This window comes from Amborella trichopoda, chromosome 8, assembly GCF_054954075.1.
Source record: "Amborella trichopoda isolate Santa Cruz 75 chromosome 8, AtrichopodaSantaCruz75HAP2 v2.0, whole genome shotgun sequence".
In the NCBI taxonomy this organism is placed as follows: domain Eukaryota; kingdom Viridiplantae; phylum Streptophyta; class Magnoliopsida; order Amborellales; family Amborellaceae; genus Amborella; species Amborella trichopoda.
Genome location: NC_142343.1, coordinates 2,889,965 through 2,917,958, shown reverse-complemented (window position 1 = coordinate 2,917,958; position 27,994 = coordinate 2,889,965). Strand labels below are relative to the sequence as shown.

The following is a 27,994-nucleotide window of genomic DNA, read 5'->3' as shown; positions in this document are numbered from 1 at the left end:
AAATTTACAAAAGAATGAAAGGTCTAGATAATGCATTATGAGATACTTTTTTAGGGATTTTAAAATCTCTTTTTTTTTCCACATTTGTATGTCTAGATGTCTGTTAATCAATATTAGAAACACTTTTTTGCGATAGATTTTTGAGACATGCCTTTTTTTCTAGTATGTAGTAGCAACCTCGCACAAACTTTTTCCTGTTATTTAAACGTGAGTATATTTATCTTTTTGCCCTTGCTGGGTAGTTCAACCGGAAAAGAGTCATCTTATCTATAGGACTAACGAACTCAAGAAATATTGTAGCGCCTCCATGCCCCACCGCCCACCTAGAGAAATTTATTCATAAAATTTAAAATTCATTTGACCATTTATGTTAGGGAAAGTATATACAATATGGCTTTATTTGGGTATAAGAAAGTCAAATCATTCTCACCCATTGCATATGAAATCAGGGAGTTGAAGATGCCCAAAGAAACAACGCACCCCAACCAACCCAAGTTAGACATATGATGCCTCAACACTTCATTGCACTTTGAACACATTACCATTTTTAAATGTGTTAAAGTCGTCAATCCGCGACAAGTGAACCATAAACCACCAGTGCATGCCAAATCCCACGTGGATATCCACCATCCAATCCTGAACATTCGTGGTGGAGATGGAAGTTACAACAGCTCTTGCTAATATACATCCACAGGTGGATAAAAGATCAAAGGGCAATGAATGCCAATGCATGCGTGATTCACCATTTCACATGTCCTAAACAATAAACCCTTTCCAAAACAAATCAAAGAACCACGTAGAAGTCCTGCAAAGTAAAGGAAAATGGTTTGATAAGGCAGCAGCCTTAAGTAAATCATCACTTTACAACTCATCGGAAATTGCAATTTAAGCATTCGAAAAATTTTACATCGACCATCTTGGCTTCAACATTACGATTTGGGAGAAAAATTAAGATTTCAAGCTTTAAAAATACTACATGTTGTGACAAATTATTGAAACCATTCACTTCCATCTTAAAAATAAGTACTCACAATTCCACAAGATTTACTTTTTGAGATTCAAATCTTATCATCAGCATTGAAAATTGATTTTAGAACTATCATGGAGATCTCCATTGCTGAAAGTTCTTGCTTTCTGGATGAAGATATGGGTGTTGCTTTATTTTGTTTTAATAACGCGTAAGATTTATAGACACTTCATCCCTAAGTAATTTCATAAAAGTGGGGTAGATGAATCAGGGACATGGCTGTCAAAGTCCATTCCCTTTCCAAGGAATGGGTACAACAGTAATGCCTTTTACACACTTTACGTGCGGAAAACCACCCCTTTTTGCACACTTTTTTGTGCAGAAAAACTACCAATAGTAGCAACTTAAGTCAGCCTCTCCATCGCGACCTTGATTGGATGGTAGGAATGTATTTTATATTTTAATTTTAATCTATTTCTAGAAATCAAGTCGAACTTCAAGTACATAGACAATAAAAACTTAAAAATTTTGGGGATATTTTGTAAAATTATAATCCTATTTAAAATGTTCAGTTGTCATTTTCCTCATCAAGATCCATACACGCCAAAATTTCATGTCAAGCCAAATTTTGGATAAAATTTAAAACATAAAATACAAATTACCAGAAGCTAACCAAAATTACCGTTCCATAAAGGCGTAAGCATCAGGTCGCTTTTTCCTTACAGAACCATTCAATTTTAATTTTTGAAAGAGCTAAACGTCCACCATTCCTAAAGCTCCAAATTCATAGCGGCAAAAACTAGATTGATGTGTTTTAGGACCGAAATCCTTTCAAAAAGTAGGCAAGACACGTGAGTCAGCCAACTCACCACGTATTTTTCCTTTTGAGACAAATTATATACTACATAAAAAAAAGGCACAATTTCTCAATCAACTAAAGCAAAAAGATGTTATACTCGGGAATAGAATGTCCATGTAAATCTGGTAACCCACCTAGAATTAATTTAACGACTTCAATTTTGAGGATGTAACCACTTGAAACTGATAATTTTCAGATGGTGAAATCTAAATGATAGAAAACACAATTTTATTTTTTTCCTTTTGAGAATAATTATCTTGTGACTCTTAGGTGGTTTCCAAAATTTCAGATTCCAAAAAATACCCAGCAAGTCTTCTATCAGAAGTGGAAATATAGATATCCACAATATATACAGTTGAAACGACACAAAGGCAGTATACGTCCCTTCAACTGAATATAGACATCCAGTTTAAAGTTGAAAGCGAAAGATATGCAATACAAAGATTATTAATTTGATAATCCTACTTTACTACAGCCCTTAATGGTCATCAAGCCATTACAAATAATGCGAGTACATAGTTTTCTACAACGGCGTGGTTTGTATAAGGCCGAGACTCTAAACAATCAAAAGTAAAGAGCACCATCAAATAGTGTCAATGGTTTCAAATATATTTTTACCTCTCATTATAAAATCTAAACCTTCACAAATAGGGTAGATTGAATAGATCCACGAAAACTTGAAAATTAACAGTCCAAAAAATGGATTACAAGATGCACTATTTCTTAAAACTTAAAATACATTTTTTTCTATGTCCATGCATCTCGAGGTTGAGATGATCATTTGAAAATCTTGAAAATTAACTTTTTCCTTTCTACAAACCTAACGCCTCTACTCATCCAGTTGCCACAGGTGTTAACATAAGTACAACTACACCCATGCAGGGTTGACAAAATCACAAAATAAGTTAATATTTTTGAATGACTGCAGTTTGAGCAAAGGTATGGGTCTCAGAATTAATACAGAAATCTGGAACTAATAGTTATTCAACAAAAAAAAGAAACTAATATATCCCAAACAATAGGCTAAAACAGGCTAAAAGCCAGACAACAACAGATTAAAAGCCAAAAGCTGGGTTTGTCCAACACTACGATCTCCCTAACAACTAGCTAAAAGCCAGACGTTACAACACACTAAACGCTACTCTCTCAACTAGTCAAACTGCCTAAAAGCTTACATACAATTGAGACCTAAATAAAAAGCTTGCAATACACCTTGCACAGACAATTGAGAAAAGGGGTTAGTCCATCAACAGCTAAATCATGATAATGAAAAAAAAACAGCTGAAAATATTGCCAGAAACAAATCGTCCCACATAATACAGTTTTATCAAGGTCTTGCACACATACACGGGGGGGGAATCTATAGCTCTCAATTCTAAGTTGCAAGTTCCAATCCCTACACCTAGAAGCTGAAGCATATATAGCTCAGTCCTAAGTTGCAAGTTCCAATCCCTTGCTTTCACCACACCCTAACAATCAATGAACTGTATGGACAGTTATTGTTCTTCCCTAGTGGTGGTGGCACAACAAAAGGATACATGTGATCATATGAGAATGAAAATGAGTACAACTCCTATGACAATGACAATGACAATGTCACCTAGGTCAACAAATGTAGAGGCACAGTAATTATATAGGCCTCCTAAATTTTAAAATTTTTAAAACATTGAAAGACTTTGCATCTAGTCTGTCTGATGCATGTAAGTAGTGTATGGTTTTGTAATGCGCACTAGTCTTTTTATGATCTGCTTAATTTTTACATAATTCTTTGTAGACAGTCATAAGACTTAATTTCTAGCAAATAAATATGAAATCCAATTATAAATGTTAACATCTGGATTTTCAAATCAACAAATAGTAACCATATTGAGTCATTGACTCATCAGCTTTTATGGCCGGATGTAGAAATACACACCATAATGATTCTAGTGATTCATAACATCCTCATAAACGTTTCTCAATGTGGTTTTTAAAGTAAAAATGAAGAGAACAGTAAACCGAGTGCAATATTCATTAATTTTACTCTAAAAAAATTTTAAGCAAAAGGAAATAAGAAAGAAGGCCTTCCAAATCCAAATTAGCTAAGAATAAAAAACAACTGCAATAGCCAAATCAACATTCTGGATCTACCTGACATAACTCGGCAAATCAGTAAGGATGCCTTAAAAGTACATGAAGCAGAGCTTAATGTATAATCAGACAAACCATACGAAAAATGAGTCAAGGACTAGAAGCAAACTACCAAGTAATGCATGAACATAGAATGGCTTTGTCCTGATTTTCATGCTATGAAAAGAAATTTGCTATCTTGTGTGTGGAGATTAACCTGTAAAACACAAACCAAAAGCACACTGGAGGAGTCCACTCCCTCCATGGAAATAATCTAAAATGCCATTTTTTAGCAGCATCATACATTTGGTAATTTGGTTTGCAGGCTCCTAAACCCCTAGCATTGACCGACTACAACTAGCATTGACCGACTACAATTGTCTTACCCTTCTCCCAAATGCACAGTAAGTTGTTTTTCTCTAGCCAAACCAGTATTAAAGACAACAATAGGAGACGCCCATGTCTCAACAAGGCCTCTTTTCTTTTCTTTTCTTTTTTTAAACATGACTCGACAATGTCTGTTACCTTTAAGTTCTTGAATGTTCCATTGCAATTTCAAAACGTACAAAAATGGAAAGCAAAAGCAGCCAACAAATACCATTATTGAAATTTAGAGCCATTACATTTGTCATAACCATGTCTTGTGAAGTCCTAACGAAAACATCAGTCAGAACCTATTACCACACATCCCCATAAACTACATGCATCTGCACCAAGGGCAAGAAAACATCTTTACCCTCCCCTTGGCCACATTCTCCTCTCATCCCAAGATCTAGGATTAATTTTAGGAAAATTTACATCACTCTTCCAAATTAAAGATGCCTCCGCACCCAACCCACCCCCCCCCCCCCCCGGGGCCCCTCTTTCAAAGAACCCCCAAGGTGCTATATTAAAGACCATTTACCCCCAAGGTGCTACATTAAAGACCATTTGGGACCAAAATGCCCCTCCACACCCAAAGACCGATACTATTGAAAAATGGCACTTTAATCTGGGTCCATCCTCTCATCTCTCTTTTCTTTTCTTGCGGGCAAACTGCCTCATCTCCACCGCATTTTTCCCACCATCTCCGAGTATTTCAGTTGGGAGGAAAAGAAAAAAAGGATGGAGAATTAACATCTCCCAGGAACAAGAGAATAGTTCGATAGCTGCATAAGTGATCCCATCTTGAGCATAAAAAGAGAAAAAAATTGTTCAATGACTACGTGCTTCCAAAGGAGTCTCATCAAACAATTATTGGGCTTAAAATATCATCCCATATTTAGCATATCTAACAAACAAAGCAATGAACACATATATCTGCGTGGAATCCATTACTAAGAACAAGTCCATGAATTTGAATTCCACTTCTCAAGCTCCTCAAATTCCAGTGGCCTTAAGCACACTGTGTGAGTGAACTCATTTGTCTTGATACCAAATTTGTGCATTGAGCAGAAGCTTTTATAGGCTTCTTTTCCAAGCACATTTTGAGCAATACAAGATATAATTACAGACCAAGAAACCAGATCTGATTCATGAAATTTCAGTGAACACTTTGTAGGCCTCTTCAAAATGCTTGGCTTTGACAAGTTGATAAGTTGGTGGCATAAGGAGATTTCATGTAAAAACAATGTGTTATAATACGGGTCTGGATTTAGAAACTGAGTAATGGTTTTAGAGCGACAAAGCTCTGTTAAGAATTTGGAGAAGACGTTTGGAGATGGAGCTTACAGTGCGATTAAGCTAAGAAGAGACTCCAAGGCTTTGTCTCTACTTAATTTCAAGTACATTTGGAAATTTGGGGAAGATGAGAAATGGGCTGACAAAAGGGTAAAGGAACGTATCCGATTAAAAAATCCCATGCACAGTCTGCAATAGTGGAGCACACAAATCTCCTGTCAGCACATAAACCGCAACCCATCCCCCCTCCCCCCCCCCAAAAAAAAAGTAACAAATGGAGGGCAAAGCCACAAACTTTTCATCTAGAACCTTCTCCCTACGTTGTGGAAAAATGAAAAAACATTCACCCAAAGTCTAAAACTCAAAACAGTCAACAACATAACCAACAACACCAATATACTGGACCATAGTAATTTAGATGCTCCAAAACATGAATAGAGCCAACTCCTCTGCCTAATACAGACACCAACACTTTGTTGTTTCCCACACTTGATCGAAAGAAATTTTGCATCACTCAACATTTCCGTCCCATAAAAATTCGTCATTTATATTTTTCCAGCATCAATGTCAAAGAAAGGGCACAAAGTAAACAACAATACTGGCAATTGGTGATCTAACTGCCAAAAGACAAATAACAGTTCTTCCTTGGTAATGTCCATTTTGTGTGACTCAATGACCAGTTCCTATGATCATTTTGAGATTAATTACTTGGTTTTCAATCCTAGACATTGTGATGTGCTCATTGTCCCTAAATACTGAGCTACGACAAATCCACCAGATCCACAAGTTCTACAAATAACAAGGGTTCCTCTAACTAGAAACATCACCCTTAGATAGTTATGTGGCACCCAAGGCACTCTCAATATATCCACTTACTCAAAAAAAAAAAAAAAAACTAACTCAAAATATATATATATATATCCTCTTGTTGATATAACACAAAGAAGTATGGAACCACTAATTTCAACTGGTATGCAACCACCAGAATCTACATCGAGCAGTTAAAAGAAATTTAATTGTTTAATCAAATCCTAATCGTTTTTAAATTTTCTAAGGGAACTGGGTGATATTGGCAATTGTGATTTGTCACGAATGCGCGTAACTCTACTCAGCATAATCTACATAATTATCCTCGTCCAGCATAATCTATTTTAAAGTGAATATAGCACCAATTTCTTTGAACATCCAACTAGAACTGATAATCAAATAACATTAAAAAAAAACAGTTATCATGGATTGGAGTTGAACACTCGCACCAATCAAATCCAATTCATTCAGATAATCAGTAACTCCAACCAGCCCAAAATGCAACTCATAAAGCAAATTCAAACGATAAAACTACCATCCATAAAAAAAAACCACAATATCCAAGACATTGCCATCAAAATAATCTTAAAAAGGGGGGCTTCAAAAGATAGATAAAAGCCTAGCTCAATGAACAATATCATAAACAAGAGGTTTATCAAATACAACTTCAGAAAAAAAACAATACGTTTATCAAAATAATGTGACTTATGCTACTATCCTTTTTTTCAAGAAAATATGACTTTAATTTCTATTCAAAATACAAACTTTCTAAACAAATGTTAAACAATTGAAAGTCAAATCCAGTAAAACACAAATAAATTAAACATAATTTTGGAACACAAGCGAATACATATCGCAAAGTTCATAAAAGGATCATGCCTATAGATTGTTAAATACAAATAATAACTAAATATTTCCGCATGGCCGAATAGCAGTTGGCCACATGGTGAAGCTGCTTATTAAATGAAGAACTCAGATGATACAAAACTCTTAGTTTAACAACATTTAAGAATTGAAGAATTGCAAAACCAGAAAGAACAGGCTGCTTCATAATCCCTAGAAAACTACTGCTTGTAACCTATGATGAATAACAAACTTGCCATTTGCACGAAAAGTGTGAAAAGCCTAAAATATAACAAATACTCTTAAGGTGTGGGACAAACTAAAGTATCCTTATGCATGAAAATTACCATAAGCAGTAGACTGCGGGTAAATTAAAATTCAACAAATCAATGTCAAAATGGTCCATATATCTCATTAATCATGTAAACGCAGAGAATCTGTGCTCAATTATAAAAGAAGGAAGTCAATGACAACCTGGTAATGTTAACTGTTTTTCCTACCATGACGAAGTCCCAGAGAGGTTCAGGACTAACACATGCTAACTGTCAACCATCCAAGGATACGGTCATGACATCAAGCATGAAGCTTTATGGTTTGTCAATATGCAATTCAACCAGGTTTCAGATATTGCTAGGAGTTTATTATCCCCCATCCCAAGCCAAGAATGATCAAACTGGAAATGCGAATAACAATTTAAAATTAATTTAGGGCAATACAATAAAATTTGGATCTCTAATGTCAAACTTGTCACTAGAATGCACACAAATTTTGCATAGTTTGTCGCTGGCCGACGAACAGCAGTTCAATCCAAATGATAACTGGTAGGTACTTGTTAAAAAGCTGTCATCTGGCAAGACAGTTCAATATGGAACTATGATGTTTGTTAAAAAACTGTCATCTGGCAAGACAGTTCAAAATGGATCTATGATGTTAAAATAGTTCATAGAGTCACATGTTTTGTATAGTTCGTCACTAAGTCTGGTAAACAGCAATTCAAGAAAATGGAATCTGGTTGATATTGTTAGTCACAAAGTCTGGTAAACAGCAGATCAAGAAAATGGTATCTGGTTGATATTGTTAAAAATTTGTGATCAAATAAGTTCCTTTTCTGAAAATTGCATTTGTGAACAACTGTTAATGAGTGGCCAATATTCACATTTCCTTTAGGGTCAAGAAGAATGGAATGACCAACAAATGATTCATATGAAAAGGTTACCATGAGCACCCAATAGACTCAGCACTCAATGTCACAGTCTAGTTAAGAGGGCAAATTCGCGTTATCCAATGATATCAATACCAATATCAAATCTAAACAGACATCAAGTTGAGCCAACTAGTTATGATTGCAAATGACTATCCATGAGTTTCATCAATTAAGTTTCCACTTTCCAGCATATAGGTCACACATAGAGGCTGTTATGAAGTATACAAAAGATGACGAGGATAGCCAGGTCAATGAGATAGTCATTTGGGTGTTGTTAAGCATTTGACAAGCTTTACAAATTAACCATGATAGAGCCCATCCCAATGATGATGTAAGGACCACAATGTTCAAATTAGTTATATAGATAATCTTGATTCGAAGTGTAACCGAATATAGATTTACAACAAAAAGCAACTGCTTATTCACATGAACGTGGACCAACACAACCTGCTTGATACAACCAAAGCGGACAAGTTTTTGACTCCTGGCTTAGTGGATGGAGTATGCAGGCCCGGATTATGACCACTGTCCATCCTTTAGCTTACCTACTTCTCTCGACCAGTACAGAAATAAAGCCCCATAAAGCAGAATGAAAAACATTAAACTCCACACATAGTGCTTAGGCGCATAAAGGAACGGAGCGCTGTGATAATGGATTTAAATATCAGCCTCCTATCAAGGAGGGCAAACACTAAAAAGAGGAGGAATGCAATTCGACTCATGGCAAAGATGGGTGTAAAAGAGAAATAAGACAATGCTAGGCTTTTGGTAGCAGAAAATAAAGTTAAAATTATTTTCATAAATGAACATGGTTGGAAATAGTGAGAAATGATATGGGGACATATGGCCTCACTGAGGGTATGGCCCTCAATAGAGTAGAATCACGGACCAGGATTCATGTAGCCAACCCCAATTAGTTGGAAAAAGGCTTTGATGATGATGATGATTTTTATAAGCAAATAAAATTATATTGAATAATATTGTAATTAAATAAGGTCTCCAATCATAAGAAGTACATATAATGCAGACTAATATAAAAAATACAACAATAAAACACACATATAACACATTTTCTAAATTTATAACATATTTTCTCAGTAATAGAACAGATTTATCAAAAAATAAAAGGTATAACATATATTAATTTTTCAAGATTTTTAACTATTCCAAGACATTTATACCAAGAAAAAAAAGTGTGCTTTTGTTAACTAGCATATTCATGTTGTTAACTAGCATATTCATGTAACTCTTTACCAATATATTTGAAAAAACAAACATTTGAAAATAACAAGTAAATCATAACCAGAATGCATAATATAATATTCCTTTTCTTTTTCTTTTTCTTTTTATTTGGTGACAGCAGTCGGATTGGAACACTTGACATTACATTGTCGCTGAATGCCCTAATCCCCTAACCACCAACCAGAGAGTCAAAACTAGCATCAAAACAATTACTTAATTGACAGAATACGACACTGATTGTTCAACAGTATACAAGGCAATCAAGGACATTAATGTTAGGATTCTTGGTTTGATACATGCAATGCTAGCAGATTCTCTGATTCCTAGGTTTGCATTCGATCTTTTCAATCAGGACAAAAGGAATAGAGATAGTTAAAAACAGCAAACTAAACAGGATGGAATATAGCTTAATAGCTATGAAGCATAATTCTGCTTCACAATGTTTTTCTATGATAAAAGAACAAATTTCACCAGGCTTGCATGAACTGACAATTGCCAGAGAAAAAAGATGGGGGGGGGGGGCAAGAAAAAAGGGACCATATTCATGGGGCTTCCAAAAGCCACCAATTTTCAAGTCTACCACTGTAGCCTAAGGGGTTGTCGACAATTAAACTGTATATTATAGCAATATATGTGTGTACAACAACATTGGGAACTGCCAAAGAAAGAAGTAAATTGTGCATATGAGACAGAGTTTATGTAAAGAGATAATTTATCCAGCATATTATCTGTATAACATAATTCGATCCAAAACAACATAGCCCATGTTGCTGAACAATAAACCTCTGCAGATCTAACAGGGACACTAGAAACAAGACATGTATATCTCTTCATATGGTCAATAATTGGCAACTACCTGCAATGAAGGAACATTCAACATTTTTGCAGCATACATGCTATTATGAGGGGACATCAAAACCAACCTGATTAAGACTGCTTAAATCAGTAATTCTACCGGTGAGGTGACTATCACTGTCTCCAGCCATGCCAACAGGCAGGACAATTGGAATTGCCCGTTCACTGTTCCTCGTTCCAACCAACCTTAAATCTATGACAATATATAGGCAAAAAAATGAAGATCAGGAATATTTGAAGGGCAACTACTTTGAATTCAACCTATGGAATAATAAACCTCAAACAAATCAATGGAAAATTAATGAAGAACGAATCTTATGAGATTTTTATGGGAGAAGACTAAAAGTTAACCAAAATATTGAGCAGCCAACACCCAAGAAACAACGCCTAAATTTACATATAGTTATGAATGGGCATGGCCATTACAGCATTATCTGTGGGGCCCATATCTACAAAATAAATACTAGAAGTGTAGTTAAAGTGGAATACCCAAAATTATGGCATATTGTCCACTAAGACAAAGGTTGCATCTGGAAAAAGGAAAGATCCCAACTTTCCCAAGCAGTCAATGAGGGGTTGCACCCTTTGTCAACCAGATAGTTATGTTGGAAGCAAAAAATGGGCAAATATTTAAAGCCTCTTTTGTGATAGATTTGGAGAGGATGACCCTGATCCTCTTATCAAATTTATTCTACTGAACAAATAGAATATATGTCATCATTTAAATTATGTAGGTCCTGTAATTGCATGCAAATGCAACCTAAGTAACATTGATTACTTTTCCTCATGGAAACCAACCTTCCTGAATCGAGAAAGACAGCACATGCAGCAACATACAACATTCCACAGTTACAGCAGCTGTTGATACCCAATTTCTAGCCGCACCTGCCATATGAAACATTTCCCTAGGAGCATACTGAAAGGAGCTATCCAATAACCCAGAAAATACAAGGATCTCGGTTCTATAATCAAGAAGCTATAAATCTGAACCACTAGCCCAATAAATCAAGGAAGGGTTCAATAAAATCCTAGAACCAGGCCACCATCAGACAATCCACCACTCCAAACAGCCGAGAACGTCCTCATCACAACAGGACCTAGAATAAAGAATGAACCAGCCATCATTCTGAGCCCGGAAAAGGCCACCATAATATATCAACAACCCTCCAATAATTGCCTCCAAAGGCTTTACCCCCTAAGCTCTTCCAGGACAGAACATAGCTCATGAGAATTTTACTTTATTAAAATTCTCGAGACATAAAAGAGCAGATATGAAATCCCTTCAATCCACTCAAGTAGGCATCCACAATTACGTCCCTGAGTTACGACATTTATTATCAAGGAACTCTTTTATTATAGCTCAAAGCTCATGTAAAGTTCAACAATTGCAGCCAGCATGAAGAAACCATGCTCAAAAAGCAATGAACAAAGAGCCTCAGAGAGAAACATAATCTGCAATTAGCAAACCGATCTTCACAAAGGGCCCAAGAAATGATTTCCTCTCACAAAACAATTTCAGCAGAAGATGATACCCAACTGATCAATAAAACAATCGGAGGAGATGACACCCAAGCCTAAAGCAAAAACAAACCTAATAACAACAGCAAGGACAAAATCAAAGCTAATGCCTTCTGATCCTAGAGACATACATATCCAAAGCATGCCGAGAGAAGACAACACCTAAAGGAAATGGCAATTGGAAAGTTGAATTCAATAAGCAGTGAGACAAAAACTTCAACTAACAAGTTTCTTTGAAAGATTGTAACATATGGCTTGGTTGGTTACTTTTCTGTTTACTATAAAAACATTGTCAATATTTCTGAGTATAAACCTTATTAATTTGTCAGTTACGACTTACAGTACTTGAAATGATAAACTTCTAACGTGAAGTTATAATGACAACCAGGATCTACACCAGTTTGTGATGGTCCCTATCCGATGTTCTAGAAAATAAAAGACTTAGAACTTGCTCAATATTTATCATAAAGAATTGGCATTCAATTAAACTTTTGACTTGAGCCTTATCAACTGCATGAATGGGCAGTAAACACGACTATCATTCTTGTCACAGACTCAGACCCAGACACACACACGCATGTGCATTCGCGCATGCACGACCTAAGTTGTTGTATCCCATAACACTATAACCTGCTCTGGGTCCCTCATGGGGCCAGTCAGGCAAGGCCTGAATTTAGGGCCTACAATACCAGGGAGCCAGGCTTTGCCCAGCTGTGGGCCCAATGGGCCCTTGACATGGCTTAATGGGCCAAGCCTGGCCCATTAGTTTTTAATAATTTTTAAAAATAAAGCTCAAACAGGTAATCAACTTTTTTTTTTACATAAATAAAAGCTAATAAACTTTATCAACCATGTTTTGGATGGATTACTAAATTCTAGCCCATTAATTTTAGATATGCATTTTTCTAATGTGTACTTTTCTGGGGGAGAGATTCTAATGTGTACTTTAAATATATGCACTTTTTTACATGTTTATTCGGTTAATCAATTTTTTTAATAATCAAAAATATGTCTCAAGTGGCTTGCTACAATTTCCATAGGCTACACTATACATTTTCAATGCCATAATTTATTTTTGAAAGTCATTGATGTCGAACTCAGATTATGGATTCAAGGTCCAATTGTCGTAACTGGTTAGGAATCTTGATGTGGTAAAGATAGAATGGCCTACTCCCAGAATTTTGACCATAAAATGTCCTAGTAGTGTATTGGTCCTACTTTCAAGGAGGGGCACAAAAGGTAATTCTACACACTATGGATATCAATTTTGACTTTTAAATAGGCATCCTCCTCCCTTGATTCCCTCCTATTTTCTAGGGAGCAAGTCAAAAATAGGACCAATACACTATAAGGGCATTTATTAGCCATAATTGAAGGAGCAGGATAGTCCAAATTCACAGTAGAATGGTGCATTTGAGAAAAAACCATATAAAAGAGATTCTCTAATATTTTACATCCTCAGTAAGCATGATCTTTATGAATTACTGGATGCTGAATAAAGAGAGAATCTCTCTAATAGTGAGTAATCCAATGGAGTCACTTCAAAAGATAAATCCATCCTATTGGACCCACATTTTCTATTAACTTATTAAGAATATTACATATTTTATTTTTTGCATAGTATTCTCTTATTTAGAACAAGGGAGAGGAAGTTATAAAATAAAAAATTGACCCAAAAAAGTATAACAAGCTGCTCTTCTTTGATTTCATACAATCTCATACTTCTTTGCTTTTCTTGCATTGGAAACATTTAGAATTATCACCATTGGTGTTTAAAAGCATGAAATGGAGTAGGACCCAAGCTGAGTGACTTGGCCAAGTCCCAAACCGGCTCGGTGAATCCTGCCTTTAAAAAAAAAAAAAAAAATTGAAGAATATTCGCTGGATTTTTTAATAATGGGGTCAAACTCAAATCAGACTTGGCTAGTCTCAGATCAGACTTGGAACAACTCAGATCATCTGAGACTGTTTCATACACAATAGGGAAGGTGACAATTCCAAGTGACTTCAGGTGACTCCAAGCCAAACTCACTAAATTTTCAATAACTGGAACCATCATGGGACATTTAACCCATACAATATGAACTGCATTATATGTATTAATTCATCCCTTCCAACCTCAGCTACATAATTTACATATCGAAAATAAAACTCATAGAGAACAATTTAATAATTCTCCATTGTTCATCTAAAATTTTGCATCAATTATTGATAAATGATGCAACCATAAGAAATTATAAACTTATGATCTTATAAAGTATGAGACCACAAATTATAGTAAAGTCTACTCCACATGCACGCATGCACACACATGATTTGATCTTTAAAAAATTGAAAGCCAGATTCGTTCCTGGAGTGGGAATTGATTCCAAGCATATTTTAGGCTCCAAACCATTACTCTTTTAAGATTGATCTTAGGGTTGATCTTAGGGACAAATGAAGAGTATCTAAGAGTTTTCGGGTCAAACAAATCCCCATAACTAGGTCTTAGCCCTAGAGTGAGTGGTTACACTATTGGCCCTTGGATTAATAAAATCTTTGCACCCCCCACAACCCCCACCCCAAAAATAAATAAATAAATACAACACAAGCACAGGAAGATATAAAAACATATATCATCCGCTTCAGGCTAACTGCTCTAGTGTCCACCCTATAACATTCTTTTGGGCCCTAGAGATTTGCTTCTGCCGGAATTTTGCAAACACACACTATGAAATCCGCAAAACCGTGAAAAGTTAAGGAAAAATATAGAAGGAAAAAGTTTATATAGAGCTGAGGCTCTAAACAATCAAATTTGAGCCTACCTCAAAAATTTCACTAGAGGAGGTTGTTTTGATGCCCAAATATCTTCAAATGGATCATCTTGACATCAAGATGCATGGACATCAGAAAAAAATGGATTTCAAGTTTTAGAAATAGTGTATTTTGTAATGCATTTTTGGACCGTCAATTTTCAAGATTTTCAACTTTTCATAGATCTGTCAATCTACACTACTTTTTTGAAGCGTTAAACTTTATAAACAAATATGAAAATATATTTTAAAGGTTTCTCAAAGATTTCCAGTATTGAAACCACATTTCTTGAAACTATTTGAAGGTAGGCTCTAATTTGATTGTTTAGAGCCTAGGCTCTATACAAACCGCACCCAATATAGAACTACAAAAATGCATTCTTTGAGGAGAGAGATAATCAAATGACTACAGACCTTCCATTTCAGGTGTCCCAAACAAGTGCTAAATCGAGGCCTTAAAAGGATTCCTTTGACCCCAAATTTCATAGATTGCTTAATCAGCACCAGATGAACAACCAAGGAGTCAAAAAAGAGTTAAGACCCGGATCTGACCGCCCAAAAAGAGGATGACATGCATTCACTGAATCGGGCAGATAGTTTTAGGCACACTACTAGAAAGCATAAGGGGTAAAAAAAAATTGGGGCTTGGGTGTAAGGATTAGCTAAATTTGGAGTCCAAAGGACCCTCCTAGCTATGGTTTTGCGCCACGGTGGACACTGTAGCAATCAGCCATCAAGCGGACCACACTTTTTCAATATAATATATAATATATATGTATATGTATATATGTCCATAGGTCAAATTGGATATGTAATTATTGGAAGAATTGTTGGAGACTCAAATGATCGATATGCAAGCATGATAACTTATATGTTGTTATATATCTCCATGAATCTAGGAACTTTTGCGCGCATTGTATCATTTGGTCCACGTACCGGAACTAATAACCTTCGGGATTATGCAGGATTATACACGAAGTATCCTTTTTTGGCTCTCTCTTAAGCCCTATGTCTCCTATCCCTAGAAGGTATTCCTCCATTAGCAGGTTTTTTCGGAAAACTCCATCTATTCTGGTGTGGATGGCAGGCAGGCCTATATTTCATGGTTTCGATAGGACTCCTTACTGAGCCCAGCTTTTAATACTGACATGGACTGAGTCAATTTGGGCCTAGTTCCGAATGCCCAAGAACCCGGGTCATGGGCCAGGCTAGGTTGATCATTGCCGTGCCTAGGCCCAACCCTCTCACAGCACTTTGCAAAAAGCCTCATAGGATTCAAATTGTAGCATATTCCTTTGTAGTGATATGTTGACATAATGATGTGACACATAAGAATGCTAAGATAAACAATAAAACAAAGAAGAGTAATTATTCTTGCATGTTCTATTTTTTTGTTCTTGTGTGCACACTACTACTGACATGATTATAATTTGTTCCATTTAGTAATAATTTTTCGTACTTTTGGGATATATTTCTAGCAACATCCCATTTTAAACATGATTATAGCAGAAATGTGAAAGGAACACATTTAACCCACAGTAACTATAGGAGATAGAATTTCCACGGGTAATTATGCATAGGGAGAGCCACAGGAGTGAATACCACGAGGCAAATGACTTCCTACACCAAGTTATTTGAACTCTTAAATAGGCTGTATGCTTTGACTCCAAATCGCCAGACCTGGCATTCACACAACAGACCACTGTTTTGAATATCACAACATCCTGGCCACCTAGTTGCACACATTGGCGCGATTGGTTACGGTGTTGATAATTGCAAAACTGCACACCAGATTCAAATCCCATGCTGACCTACCCAAAAAACATGCACTACAGCTAATAGGATTTCATAGATGGGTAGAGTCAAATAGAAACAATTCAAGAAACTGGAGCAAGAAATGTTTCACCAAAAGATACTTTATGATACCAAGAAAAGCACATGGAAAACACCTAGAACATTTTGTTTCTTTCTAAATTGACCACAACTACAAATACGGAGTAATAGATATGGATGTTAACAAAGGGAAATACTTGAAACCCTACGAGTCCAGCCTGATCTCAATGTCCCATAACAGAGTAAATGAACTAGAATTAAAAAAATATTGATAACCCTTCTAGGGGCCACCTAAAAACGTCCTTAACCCACGCATGACGTGATTCACTCAGGACAGTTAACAAGCCTAACATGAACCAACACTTTAAAAACATGCACATTCAGTAAGAGGATAGCAGTCTGAACACAACTACACAAGCAACAAACTGTCTAAGAGCTTAACAGAATCCATCACAGAAGATACTGGATACCAGCAGCAAAGTTAAAGCGAAACCCGTCACAGACAATATAAAGGGTATGATCACAAATGACAAATGGAGTAATAACACCGCACCAGATGACTTTGACAGGTAGTAGAAATTCTCAGTTTGGAACTAAGCATTTAAGGAGTAGAAAACAAGATTCAAAGTAGCAAAATAAAACCACCCCACCCACAAAAAAAAAAAACCACCAAAAATGGGGGGCGAGGAAGAAGAAGCAAAAGTCATGGTAAATTCCCCACTTTTACATCCCACTTCCAGATGCCCAAAGACGCTCAACCAAGAGGTAACAAGAACATTTAATTTGAAGTTGCAAATGTAAGCTGATTAGAAGGTGACTCTAGCACTAGAAGCACCTAAAATCCCTTTCAAGTTTCATAAAAATGGCTGATTGAGGTGAAGTTCTAAGGAAATAAATAAGGCATGTAGAAAGTGTCTCCTATCAGTAACCACAGAATAAATCATGAGGACAATAGGAAGAGTAGAAAAGAAAAATCAACTACAAACAGAAGGCCCCATGCAACACTCAATTTGGCCGCAAGGTTGATGTCCCCATGCCACCACCAGCCATCTTTGACTCCAACTCCAGCCAATTTAACAGAAACTCGGTTTGCCTCCTTGTGTCAGTAAAGACATTACTGACCAACTTTGTTCACTGCTTAAAGCACACACCATAACTATCACGAGAAGGTCGCAGAAAGAAGAGACTCACCAATAAACTTTCTCCACCGGAAGACTGACAAAACACATCACTAAGACGAGGACAAGCATCAAGACCACTAGAAGATCATAAAACATACCCAAATACAAATGTACAAGTACAAACTAAAATATGTCAGAAAAATTACTTGCTGGAAAGGAAATTTTCGAGAGGAATATTGAACAATCTAATGATCATCACATTACATGCTAACATTGAAATCACTTTCTTATCCAAAAGATATACTAGTTAGACCAAGACTCCGCCAATATAATAAAGCAATGAAACATGACAAACAAAATCCCAATATTGAAGTTCATAGTTTGCACAAAGCCTTGCCACTCGAAACAAAGTATCACAAAGGAATGACAAATTGATATGAAAATATCTGATCTATGCGCTAAAGAACTCACGATGCTCATAAAACCAAATTTAACTTCTTCAAAGAGCCACACCAATATCAAAAATTCTCCCCCAGAATGCATAGATGTGAACCTAGCCAAAAAAGAGAAGAAATAAGTGCACCAATCAGGAGTATGAAAAGCAGCCAAACAAGCAAACTGCCTCCATTCAGCGGGCGTGAAGTAGTCAGTACCACAAGTTTAACGCCTGCTTCCTCGACTCTCAAAACTAGCCCTTCTCCCCTTCGTTGGCTCTTCTTGTGGCACATGGTCCTCCGATGACCTAAAAATATGCAACATTTCATAATTGAGCTGATCAAAAAATATCTCATTTGGAAAAAAAAATGAAACACCAAATAAAGATAAATAATTAAACATATACTAAATTAGTCAAGAAAACTAACATAGGACAATATACATAAAAAGCACTTGCCCATACAATTTCTGCTTCTTCGCACTATCCTGCTTGATACTTAAAACCATATCCATGGCCATCTTTTGATGCTCTCGAGTTTGTGAATGCAAATCCAAACCCTCTACTGTCTCACAGTCAACCTTGCAGATACGACACCATCCTGTGCTGCCGGGCTTCCTTTTCCTTGAGTACTCCAAAGCATCCACATCACTTGGAGGAAATGAACCCTGAGATTAACCAAAGGTCCAAAACCAACAGGTTACACAAGAGAGAACATTTTTTACAAAAAGAAATTGTCATTGATAGAGCAAAAAACCAAATTAAACTTTAAATCAACACCCACCGGGTTATAGAATCCACCATCTTTGGGGTAACCTTGCATCCCAAACCCTGGTTCACGTAAATGACCACCAGGACCCATGGCCTCTCCAATCCGTAAGTGAGGAGGCAAGTTACCTGAACAACAGAATCAGCGAATTATTGGTCACTACAGTAAGAAACCAGGACCAAAAGGCACAGCCATACCTGAACCAGCCAACTCCCTGCCCCGCAAGTGGCTAGGCAACTCACCACTTCTAAAATGGCTCGGACCAAATGGATCACCACCCCGCAAATGGCCAGGAAAGTCACCAAAACCAGCAGACTCAGCAATCCGTGATGGAATGGGTAATCGGCTCTCAAAAGGACCAGAGGGGATTTTGCCACCATGTATTGGATCTAAAAAAGCTCTAGCTCTTTGTTCACCAAAACCAAGCGGCTCCCTACCACCCAAACCATCTAATGGATGAGGAATGCCAGCATAATCAGGCCGAACACCAGAGACTCTTACTCCAGCATAATCTCTAACAGGGCTTCTTGGCGGACCCAAACCGTCACGATGAGATCGACTCACCTCTGGAAAAGGCCCACCGTAATCGCTACGAGCCCCAGTTGTGTCCAGTTTTCGGCCAATGAGATCACCATGAAAACCACCAGGCTTTGACCTATCCCCAAGGTCGAGTGATGAACCTCCAGCACCACGGTATGGAGGCACAGACATACCTTCAGGATATCGTGGGGCATCAAGATTCAATCCAGGCCTTTCAAGTGACCTTGGTGAATGGCCACTTGGATTCCGAGATGAGAAGTAACCATCATATCTGGAAGCAGGTTCTCCATCTAAATGGCCTGATCTAGGAAATTTCTTGAGATCTTCTTCAAATTCTCGCCGGTCAATAGCACGCCTACTTGGGTCCAATGCATAAGGCCTGAAATGATCATCTGGCAAAGGCTTCTTTAAACCATCTTCAGGCAAATGCTTGAATCGATCCTCCGGCAAAGGCCCAAACCTTTCCTCTGGTAAACCATGGGGAAATGCAGACTCTGGCACATTACTTCCCTTACCGGCTGCCCCATTAACCAGGCCATAAGGAGCACGATCAGAAGGTAAGGATTGGTGAACATCTGGTTGCCTGCCATCAAAATATCCAGGCCTATTCTTCAAAAATGTGTCAACATGATCCATAGGTGGCCGACCCATCTGATTATCAATACCATGTACAGGTGCCCTAGGCATCATGCTCCCTGGACCATCAAATGGCCCAGAAGGTGGTCCAGGCAAACGTTCTCCTGGAGCATGCTTTGAAGGAGGATACATAGGGACTGAACTATGGCCTTGAGGAGGCAATGATGGTGGTGGCATTCCCAATTGGTTTGGCCCCCTTCCAATATCTCCTGGTCCACCTGTTTGAACTCCAGGGTGCAAAGGACCATGATGGAGTGGAGGACCAGGCGGTTTCTCTATCATATCAGGCACCTGAGGCCTCAAGTGAGGAGCCTGCTGCCCTTGAATTGGAGCTGGGTAATGAGGATCAGGAAACCTCCTTTCCTGAATTGGCCCTTGCATATGAGGTGGCGCTAACATATGATCTTGAAGAGGAGGCGGCCTTTGAGGTGCACGCTCAGGACCATGAGGAGGAGGGCCACAAGGCAGGGGTTGTTGTGGATATCTCTCTTGCTCGAGAATAGGGAAAGGGTGAGCACCAGGTTGAACATAGCCCCTTGGCTGCAACTGACCAGGTTCTTGCCTAGCTGGCTGAGGATAGCTCTGGTATTCATCTACTCTTGGGCCTTGACGCGGAGGAAACTGGGTCAAGTTCCTGTCTTGAAAATTGGATTGAGTTTGCTTCCTATCAAAACCAGGAGGCACTCCTTGTCCAGAAGGAGCAGGAAATTGTTGAAGAGGAGCCTGCAAGTTAATTCTTTCATTACCTGGTGGAATCTGACCCTGGTTAAAAGCATTTTGCATGGGCTTATCAAGTCCTGGGAAATTTTGCACAGTTTCCTCCCACTGTCGAGGCCCCTGTGTATTTTGAGAATCTTGTTGCATCTTGCCATCTGGCCCTTGAAGCCCTTCTTGGGTGTCCTTCACTTCATGCTCAGCAACATTGCCTAACTTTTCAGTGAATTGGGCATCGTTGTGATCAACCTGACCCTCCAAAGAATTATCAGAAACTTCTTCCTTCACAATTTTTCGCCCTTCTTCAGATTTTTTATCTGATCTTTCAGAGTCAGAACCCACATCATGGAACTTGGGTGAAGAATGAGGTGCCTCAGAAACAGCAGGATCAAGCACGCTCTCCTCTTCCTTCAAGCCACCCAGCTTCTCTTCCTTTACTTTGTACTTCAAATCACCCAATGACTTCTGTTCATCACCTTCAACAAATGCATTCTCTGATTCAATCGGCTCCCTTCCTCCATCAGAAGCTTTGGCATGGGATGGAGAATGAATAATCTTCTCCGGTACATCTCTTCGCTCCATCGATTCCAATTCTGATCTAGCAGTTGCAGCAGAGGAAACCTGATTTGAGTTTGCCCCAGATTGAGGCACAGATGAAGGAAACAAAGAGCCTTGGCCACTAGTCTCATGTGGAGTTTGTGACGGTGGCCGTTGCCCCGGTCTCACCATGTAATTCTGATTTGGTGAAGCCAATGCCTGACCAGCCATAGCACCAGGAGATTGAGGAAAGGATTGTTGGGGCACCCCATGACCCTGAGTTGCAGGCCTTGCACCATGATATTGAGAACTAGCACCAGGGGCCAAGCCCAGTGATGGCTGAGCATGATGGGGATATTGCTGAGGTGGTACTCCAGGGTGTTGGTGCATAGTGGGTGGCACCCCTTGCGGTCGCATAGGCTGCTGGTTTTGCATTGGGGGTGGATGCTGATTATGGGGCAAATTTTGTGGTTGTGTAGGGTATGGCTGAGGAGGGTGCATAGGTCCAGGAGGCCCCTGTTGTTGAAACTGTGGGTGTGGGAGCGGGTGTGGGTGTGGGTGTGGGTGTGGGAGTGGGTGTGGGTGTGGCTGATGTTGAGGTATGGGTTGTTGCTGAGGAGGGGGGTGAATGGCTCGATGCGGGGCAACTTGGGTGGGCTGATGGTGCATAGGAGCACCTTGTGGCAGATGCATAGGAGGGCCTTGAGGGTGAGGGGGTGGCCCTTGTGCTGGGTGCATCATGGCCTGATGGTGCATAGAAGGCTGCTGAAGTGGGGGGAACTGGCCCTGCATATGGACTGGGGGGCCAGCAGGCCGCTGGGGTTGTGCATGCATGGGTTGTGCTTGCATTTGCTGAGGTGGCATGGCTTGTTGAGTTGGTGGCACATATGACTGGTGACCAGTAACTACCTGCCCTGGCTGAGGGTGGGGAAGGTGCATTTGGGGCCGAGGCTGGGCTTGAGGGTGTGCGTGAGGTTGTGGATATTGCATATGAGGATGAGAATGAGGATGAGGTTGAGGTTGAGGTTGAGGTTGAGGTTGAGGTTGAGGTTGTGCATGGAGATGTGGTTGTGCGTGGGGTGGGGGTTGCGCATGAACAGGTGGCTGCATATGAGGTTGGGGATGGAGTTGAGGTTGTGATTGAGGGTGAGGCTGCATATGGGGTTGCGCATGGGGGTGAGGCTGGGCTTGTGGATGGGTATGAGGTTGAGCGATGGCATTTGGGTGAGGCTGTTGTTGAGCTGGTAATTGTTGGGGCTGGGCTTGTGGTTGCATTGGAATAGGTTGTTGAACTGGACCATGCATTTGGGTTTGGGGCTGAGGGTGAGGTTGAACATAGGCCTGAGCTTGTGCTGGATATTGGGGTTGGACATGAGGTTGTGGTCCTTGTGGTTGGGGTTGTAAGGCCTGTGGCTGAGCTTGTGGACCTTGTGGTTGAGGTTGTGTGCCTTGTGGGTGTGGCTGCAACTGGTGTTGTTGGAATTGTTGAAGAGCATGCTGTTGATATTGTTCATATTGTTGGCATTGTTGCTGATACTGATCATATTGAGGGTATTGTTGATAGTATTGCTGGTATTGTTGCTGATACCATTGTTCAGAGGTTGGTGCCTGAGCTCCAGCTTGTGGTACTTGAACAGTTGGGGTTCCTTGACTTGGATCCTGAGCTGAAGGATGAGAAGCCACAGGCTGGTTAGCTGGGGTCACTGCTGCTGCTACAGCAACAGCAGCTTGAGGAGGATTTTGCTGATTTGTAGGTGGTGGATTAGCTTGGGTCGGATCAGGTTGTTGTGTTGTTGGAGTGGTTGAAGCCTGGCCAGCCTCCGGCTGCTGAGCTAGGGGCTGTGTCCCCTGTGTTTAACAAACATACACACATTTCACAAACCATGCATGATTCCGAGAAGAAAGGCATAATGAACAGTTTTTTTACGATCTGTGCATAATGAACAGCATGATCAGATTATCTTACATCTGGGCTGCTTCCAAACTAAAGTGTAGCGCTGTTAAAAAACTGAAGCATGAAAAATTCTCCATGTTTTTGGAAAAAAAATTGAAAACATGCTGAGTTTCTAGGGCCTATTTGCAAAATGCATATGGAACCAATAGTTCTTATGTGTAAATGAGTGGCACACTTATCTACAGTGCATACAAAAGGCTGTAAACCCCGAATGGAACCAATGAGGCAGCACTAACAGCAACTTAAAAATGCTATCCAATTGGCCCTTATGGTTTAGGGTAATAAGGAGTGAACCTAATGTTTTTCTTTTTTCTGAAACTCGAAGGGAACCTACTATTTTAGGTTCCTTGATTTTCCAAAACGAAATAAATGACAACAATTGATGTAGTGTTCAATGCACCCATGTAAGTTACTTGAAAAATAAGTATACTACTAAAGGTTACTTGAAAAATAAGTATACTACTAAAGAAAAGTCCACCAGGGCAAGTAGTGCAAAATTACCAAAAAGACAAAAGTTTGAATCTAGTACTAAATATGTCCACATTTATTTTATGGCTTCAACATGTTTATGTAGCGTAAAGACAAATTTCATTCTACAAATGATATCTTAAAATTAAAATTAAAATCATCATCATCATCATCTTCATTAGAGCCTTATCCCAACTATTTGAGGTCAAACACACGAATCTTGTTCTGCCATTCTGCTCTATCAAGGTCATACTCTAAGTAAGACCATAAGTTCCCATATTTTAAAATTTAATTTAAAATAATTTTCAAATACAAGTAGCAAAACTAACATCCAAAAAAAAAAGGTCCATGAGATACATTGTGTTAGTCTTTGGTTTCGTCAACCCTCCTAGGCAAAAAGATCTATGGTTCCCAGGCACATACGCATGTGCGCACGTTCGCCCACACACACAACAGCACAAAACACAATATGTGGGTGTGTATATGTATATATATTATATCAATACTTCAACCCAGAAAATACTTGTGGTTCACATACATACACACAAGCGCAGACATCTGTAAATGTTTTTTTTTTTTTTACTTCTTAAAGGCGTGGTGCTTCTCTTCCCATGCCCAACCAAAACAAGCTCTGAAGTACGTTTGAAAACATTGATTATGAACAAGAAAACTGTAATAAAATCTACTTGAGGATAGGAAAACCATAGTTGCTAAGATCTCCCATCAAAGGTGGCAATTCCACTCCAAACTCTCAATTAGGCACTCCAGGAAAGGGATCTTCAACGGATCTTAATTTTAAATTTTGGGATGTTGTTTCCCACTAAGAGGGATCTCAATCCCCACTATTAGGGATCTCAATCCACCTTAAAGACGAAGATAACAACCAAATCAATGATTTCCTTTATTTATAGCAAAATGGCAACTAAAATATACTTTTAATATAGCTACATTGCTTGCTGGCGATAAATAAAGAGAACCCTAGTTTGAAGAGCATATATAACTCTAAACTGTATTCTTTAAGTTTGGGAGCAAGATCTCCAAAAGGTTCGGATCAAGATCCCTAACATTTGGGAATCGCGATCCTCAAAATATGCATCGTATAGACGGCACCCCCAACCATTGGTATCTTCTAGCCTGTCACAATGGCCCGCTCCCAATCCCAGTCCAGCTCTGGGTCCTGACCCAGATCCCAACGACTATGGGGACAACCATAGATCATTGGATGACCATCTTCCATTGAATTGATGAAAATAGACCTACCAATGGGGTCGTCCCAATCTTTCTCCACAGCCTTTTGTCATTGAACAACTAGGACAACACGTTTCCAATAGCCCATTGGATTATCATGTACTTTCCAAATTGAACAGCTGCTCATACAAGAGAATTTAGCAGCTGCAAAGTTTGGGCAAAGAACAGGCACACAGAAAGAGTAGGTGATATCCATTTATAAAATGTCGTATTGAAGACAGTATTCGGCAGGGTTTGTAAAGAGCATCTCAGAAAGCGGGACGTGGTTAGATGTGTGTGGGATGGATTTGAAAACATGGGTTCGCTCTCAACATCATAAAATCACTAATGTAATGACTCACATCTACAATTTATTGTTTTGCAACTTTTTCTTGCTTTGTTTTTCTTTAACCATATGAATTCAAATACCGAAAATAGGAGAAGAAAACCAAGTACTTACAGGGCAATTCTGTGCATGTTCCTGAACTTGCCGATGTACGATTTGTGCTCCACATCTATTGCATACAACAGGGGAATTGCCATAAGGACAACCACTGCAATGGGCAGTACTTTCCGATAATGGGCCTTGCCACGTGCACCCACTCCTGTGATATAGACACTGGACCACTATACGACCAATCGTCTCAGCAAGAGCTTTATTTGTCTCTGACAATGGCTGAAATTGTCCAAAGAACACACCAATTAATAACTTATTACTGAGACTAAAAAAAATACAAAATGAACAAGAAAATTGGTAATGTCAAAAAATTCCAACAGTGCAATGAAAATCAATATGAAAATTAATGTGAGGAAGACTTTAAAGGGTTATGAGCAAGATAATAGACCTTTGTATCTGCCTCGGTCACCAAGTAACCATCGTAGGGGCATGCACGAGTGGCGATCAGAACCCAGTCCAGACATGGTTTGCAATAAAGATGTGTACATTGCGTTTGTAAGGCTTCATTGGGGTAAACAAGTTGCCGACAAACTGGGCAAAAGTACTCCCCAGGAAGAGTTTGGAGATTCAGTATACTCTCGTTATCAAAACCCATGGAAACCCTGTGTATTACGTGGGATGCTTATCATTCGTTACTCAAATGGTCTTAAAACAGTCTGCAAATAATAGAGAAAGAATAACAGCAATTAAGACTATGCATTGAGATTGACTCCAAATCTGACTCCATTGAGGCAATATCTGTCATACAACCAAAAGAGTATAAATAATTAGAAAGAATGATTTCTTTTATAGCTATCAGTGGAAAGTTTGATAAATATCATACACGGAGGAATTCGGTGTCAGCCACTGCAAACAGAACAACTGGCGGCCGAAGTCATTTTCTGACATAAGGGATATCTTCCAATAAAATAAAGAAAGAGGAATTATTTCTTGTTGAGATGTATCGTGTCCCCTCTAATGGGAAAGATATTACATGTTTATGGGGAGGAACCGAATAGCACAGCAAAGGGGACAAAAAGGAAAATGTGCACGCAGTAACCACGCCAAATATGGAGGCTAAATTTACAGCAAATGGCTATCGTATTTTCCCTGGATAGTCTGGCTTAAAAACATTTCAAATTGCCTGAGGCTTGGGAACATAACTTCATAAGTGTTCCATAAATGCTCGCACAGCACCCACATTTTGGATCATAAAAATTTGCCTAATGATGAGAAATTTTGTGCATTTAATATGAGAAATACCGCCGCTTCGATCAGAAGAAAGTACTGTGTATAATAATCAAAACACTTCATTTGGGATCAAAGAGCTAAAACTAGTAAACAGTCTCTAAGAAGCCTTACAAACAGATTTAAGATCACTTTCTCATGAAGAAGTTGACCAGGCTTAGATCCATGCTCAACGTTAAGGAGGAGCATTCAAAGGCTATAGCACCTTGTTAGAATGCCAATGCACAAGACAAGAAGGACTAAGTATGTTTTCGTTTTCTTTTTTCTTTTCTTTTTTTTTCAGAAATAAAGGTCTAACTTTGTCACAGACTAACAAATATTTTTTTTTAATATGTCGAAAATGTAATTTAAATATAAATCCCCAAATGGCACACAATGGGTTATGGATCCATTAATCTCGTGAACCACTCTTCTTACTACGAATTTGTTACATTTTCCCTGAGACTATTGGAAACCTCTTCGACAAAAGGTACAGTTAAAATTAAACATTTTCTTTATTCTAAGACTAAAGAGCCACACCTCCACACTAGGGGAAGCTAGTAAAACATATACAAATTAACCAGATTTATGGAGAAAACCAAACATCCATTTATCAAGTGCATTTCCTACGATTTATAAATATGTTAATCAGAAAAAATAAAAACATACAAAATTAAGAATCCATGTTCAGGCCGGTTGAACCCGGTTGGTGACATACAAAATCGTCACATGCACACCAATTTACGAAAAACAACCCAAGTATGAAAGCGATTCTATGCATTTTCCATCAATTCATCAGAGATTACAGCACAAAAACACTAAAATGCTCAACTGCGAACATAAATACTGCATATTTTCCCAAAGCCTCTCATTTCTAGGATCTAGGAGTCGTCTCAGAAGCTAAGGTTCAATTAAAAAAGCCCTAGTTTCTCCAAAAAATTAAAAAATGCACAGAAGTTAGGGATTAAAATTAGGGTTAAGGGGCTTACCTCAAGTTGCAAGCGAGAAGGTGAAACTGAAATTAGAGAGGGAGCGAAAAGATTTCAGAGAAAGACAGAGAGTGAAGACGAGGTGAAACGAACTCTTGGCTTCCTATAGATGGTTGTCAAGAAATAGTGTGAGAACTAAAAATAGAAAAAAAAACTAGAAAACCCTAATGCCCCACGTGAGATGCGCTTTTACGGCCGTTCGATCAACTGTGGCGTGTTCTGGCCCTCAGATGAGGGATATTTCTGGCTGGGCAT

The 27,994-nt window shown here is 38.7% G+C and overlaps 1 protein-coding gene across 21 annotated transcripts; it reads right to left on the bottom strand.

The window, feature by feature from the left end:
• Positions 1 to 326: 326 nt before the first annotated feature.
• LOC18437784 (uncharacterized) lies at positions 327 to 27,994 on the bottom strand. 21 transcript variants are annotated; one of them, XR_016060353.1, is made up of 10 exons: positions 27,740 to 27,994; positions 25,933 to 26,200; positions 25,548 to 25,763; positions 19,209 to 23,286; positions 19,027 to 19,139; positions 18,702 to 18,910; positions 18,463 to 18,551; positions 18,281 to 18,362; positions 10,614 to 10,738; positions 327 to 805 (listed from the first exon to the last, which is right to left on the bottom strand). XR_016060353.1 is itself a non-coding variant. In XM_088873375.1 (8 exons), exons 2-7 carry the CDS (start codon positions 26,137 to 26,139, stop codon positions 18,470 to 18,472), a joined length of 4,905 nt encoding a protein of 1,634 aa, XP_088729501.1. In that variant the 5' UTR covers positions 26,140 to 26,200; positions 27,740 to 27,994; the 3' UTR covers positions 18,046 to 18,362; positions 18,463 to 18,469. The 21 variants fall into 21 exon arrangements, 8 of the variants coding, with proteins under 8 accessions (XP_088729501.1, XP_011624698.2, XP_088729504.1 ...); XR_016060357.1 differs by having other exon boundaries at positions 18,708 to 18,910; XR_016060362.1 differs by having other exon boundaries at positions 18,708 to 18,910; positions 19,254 to 23,286.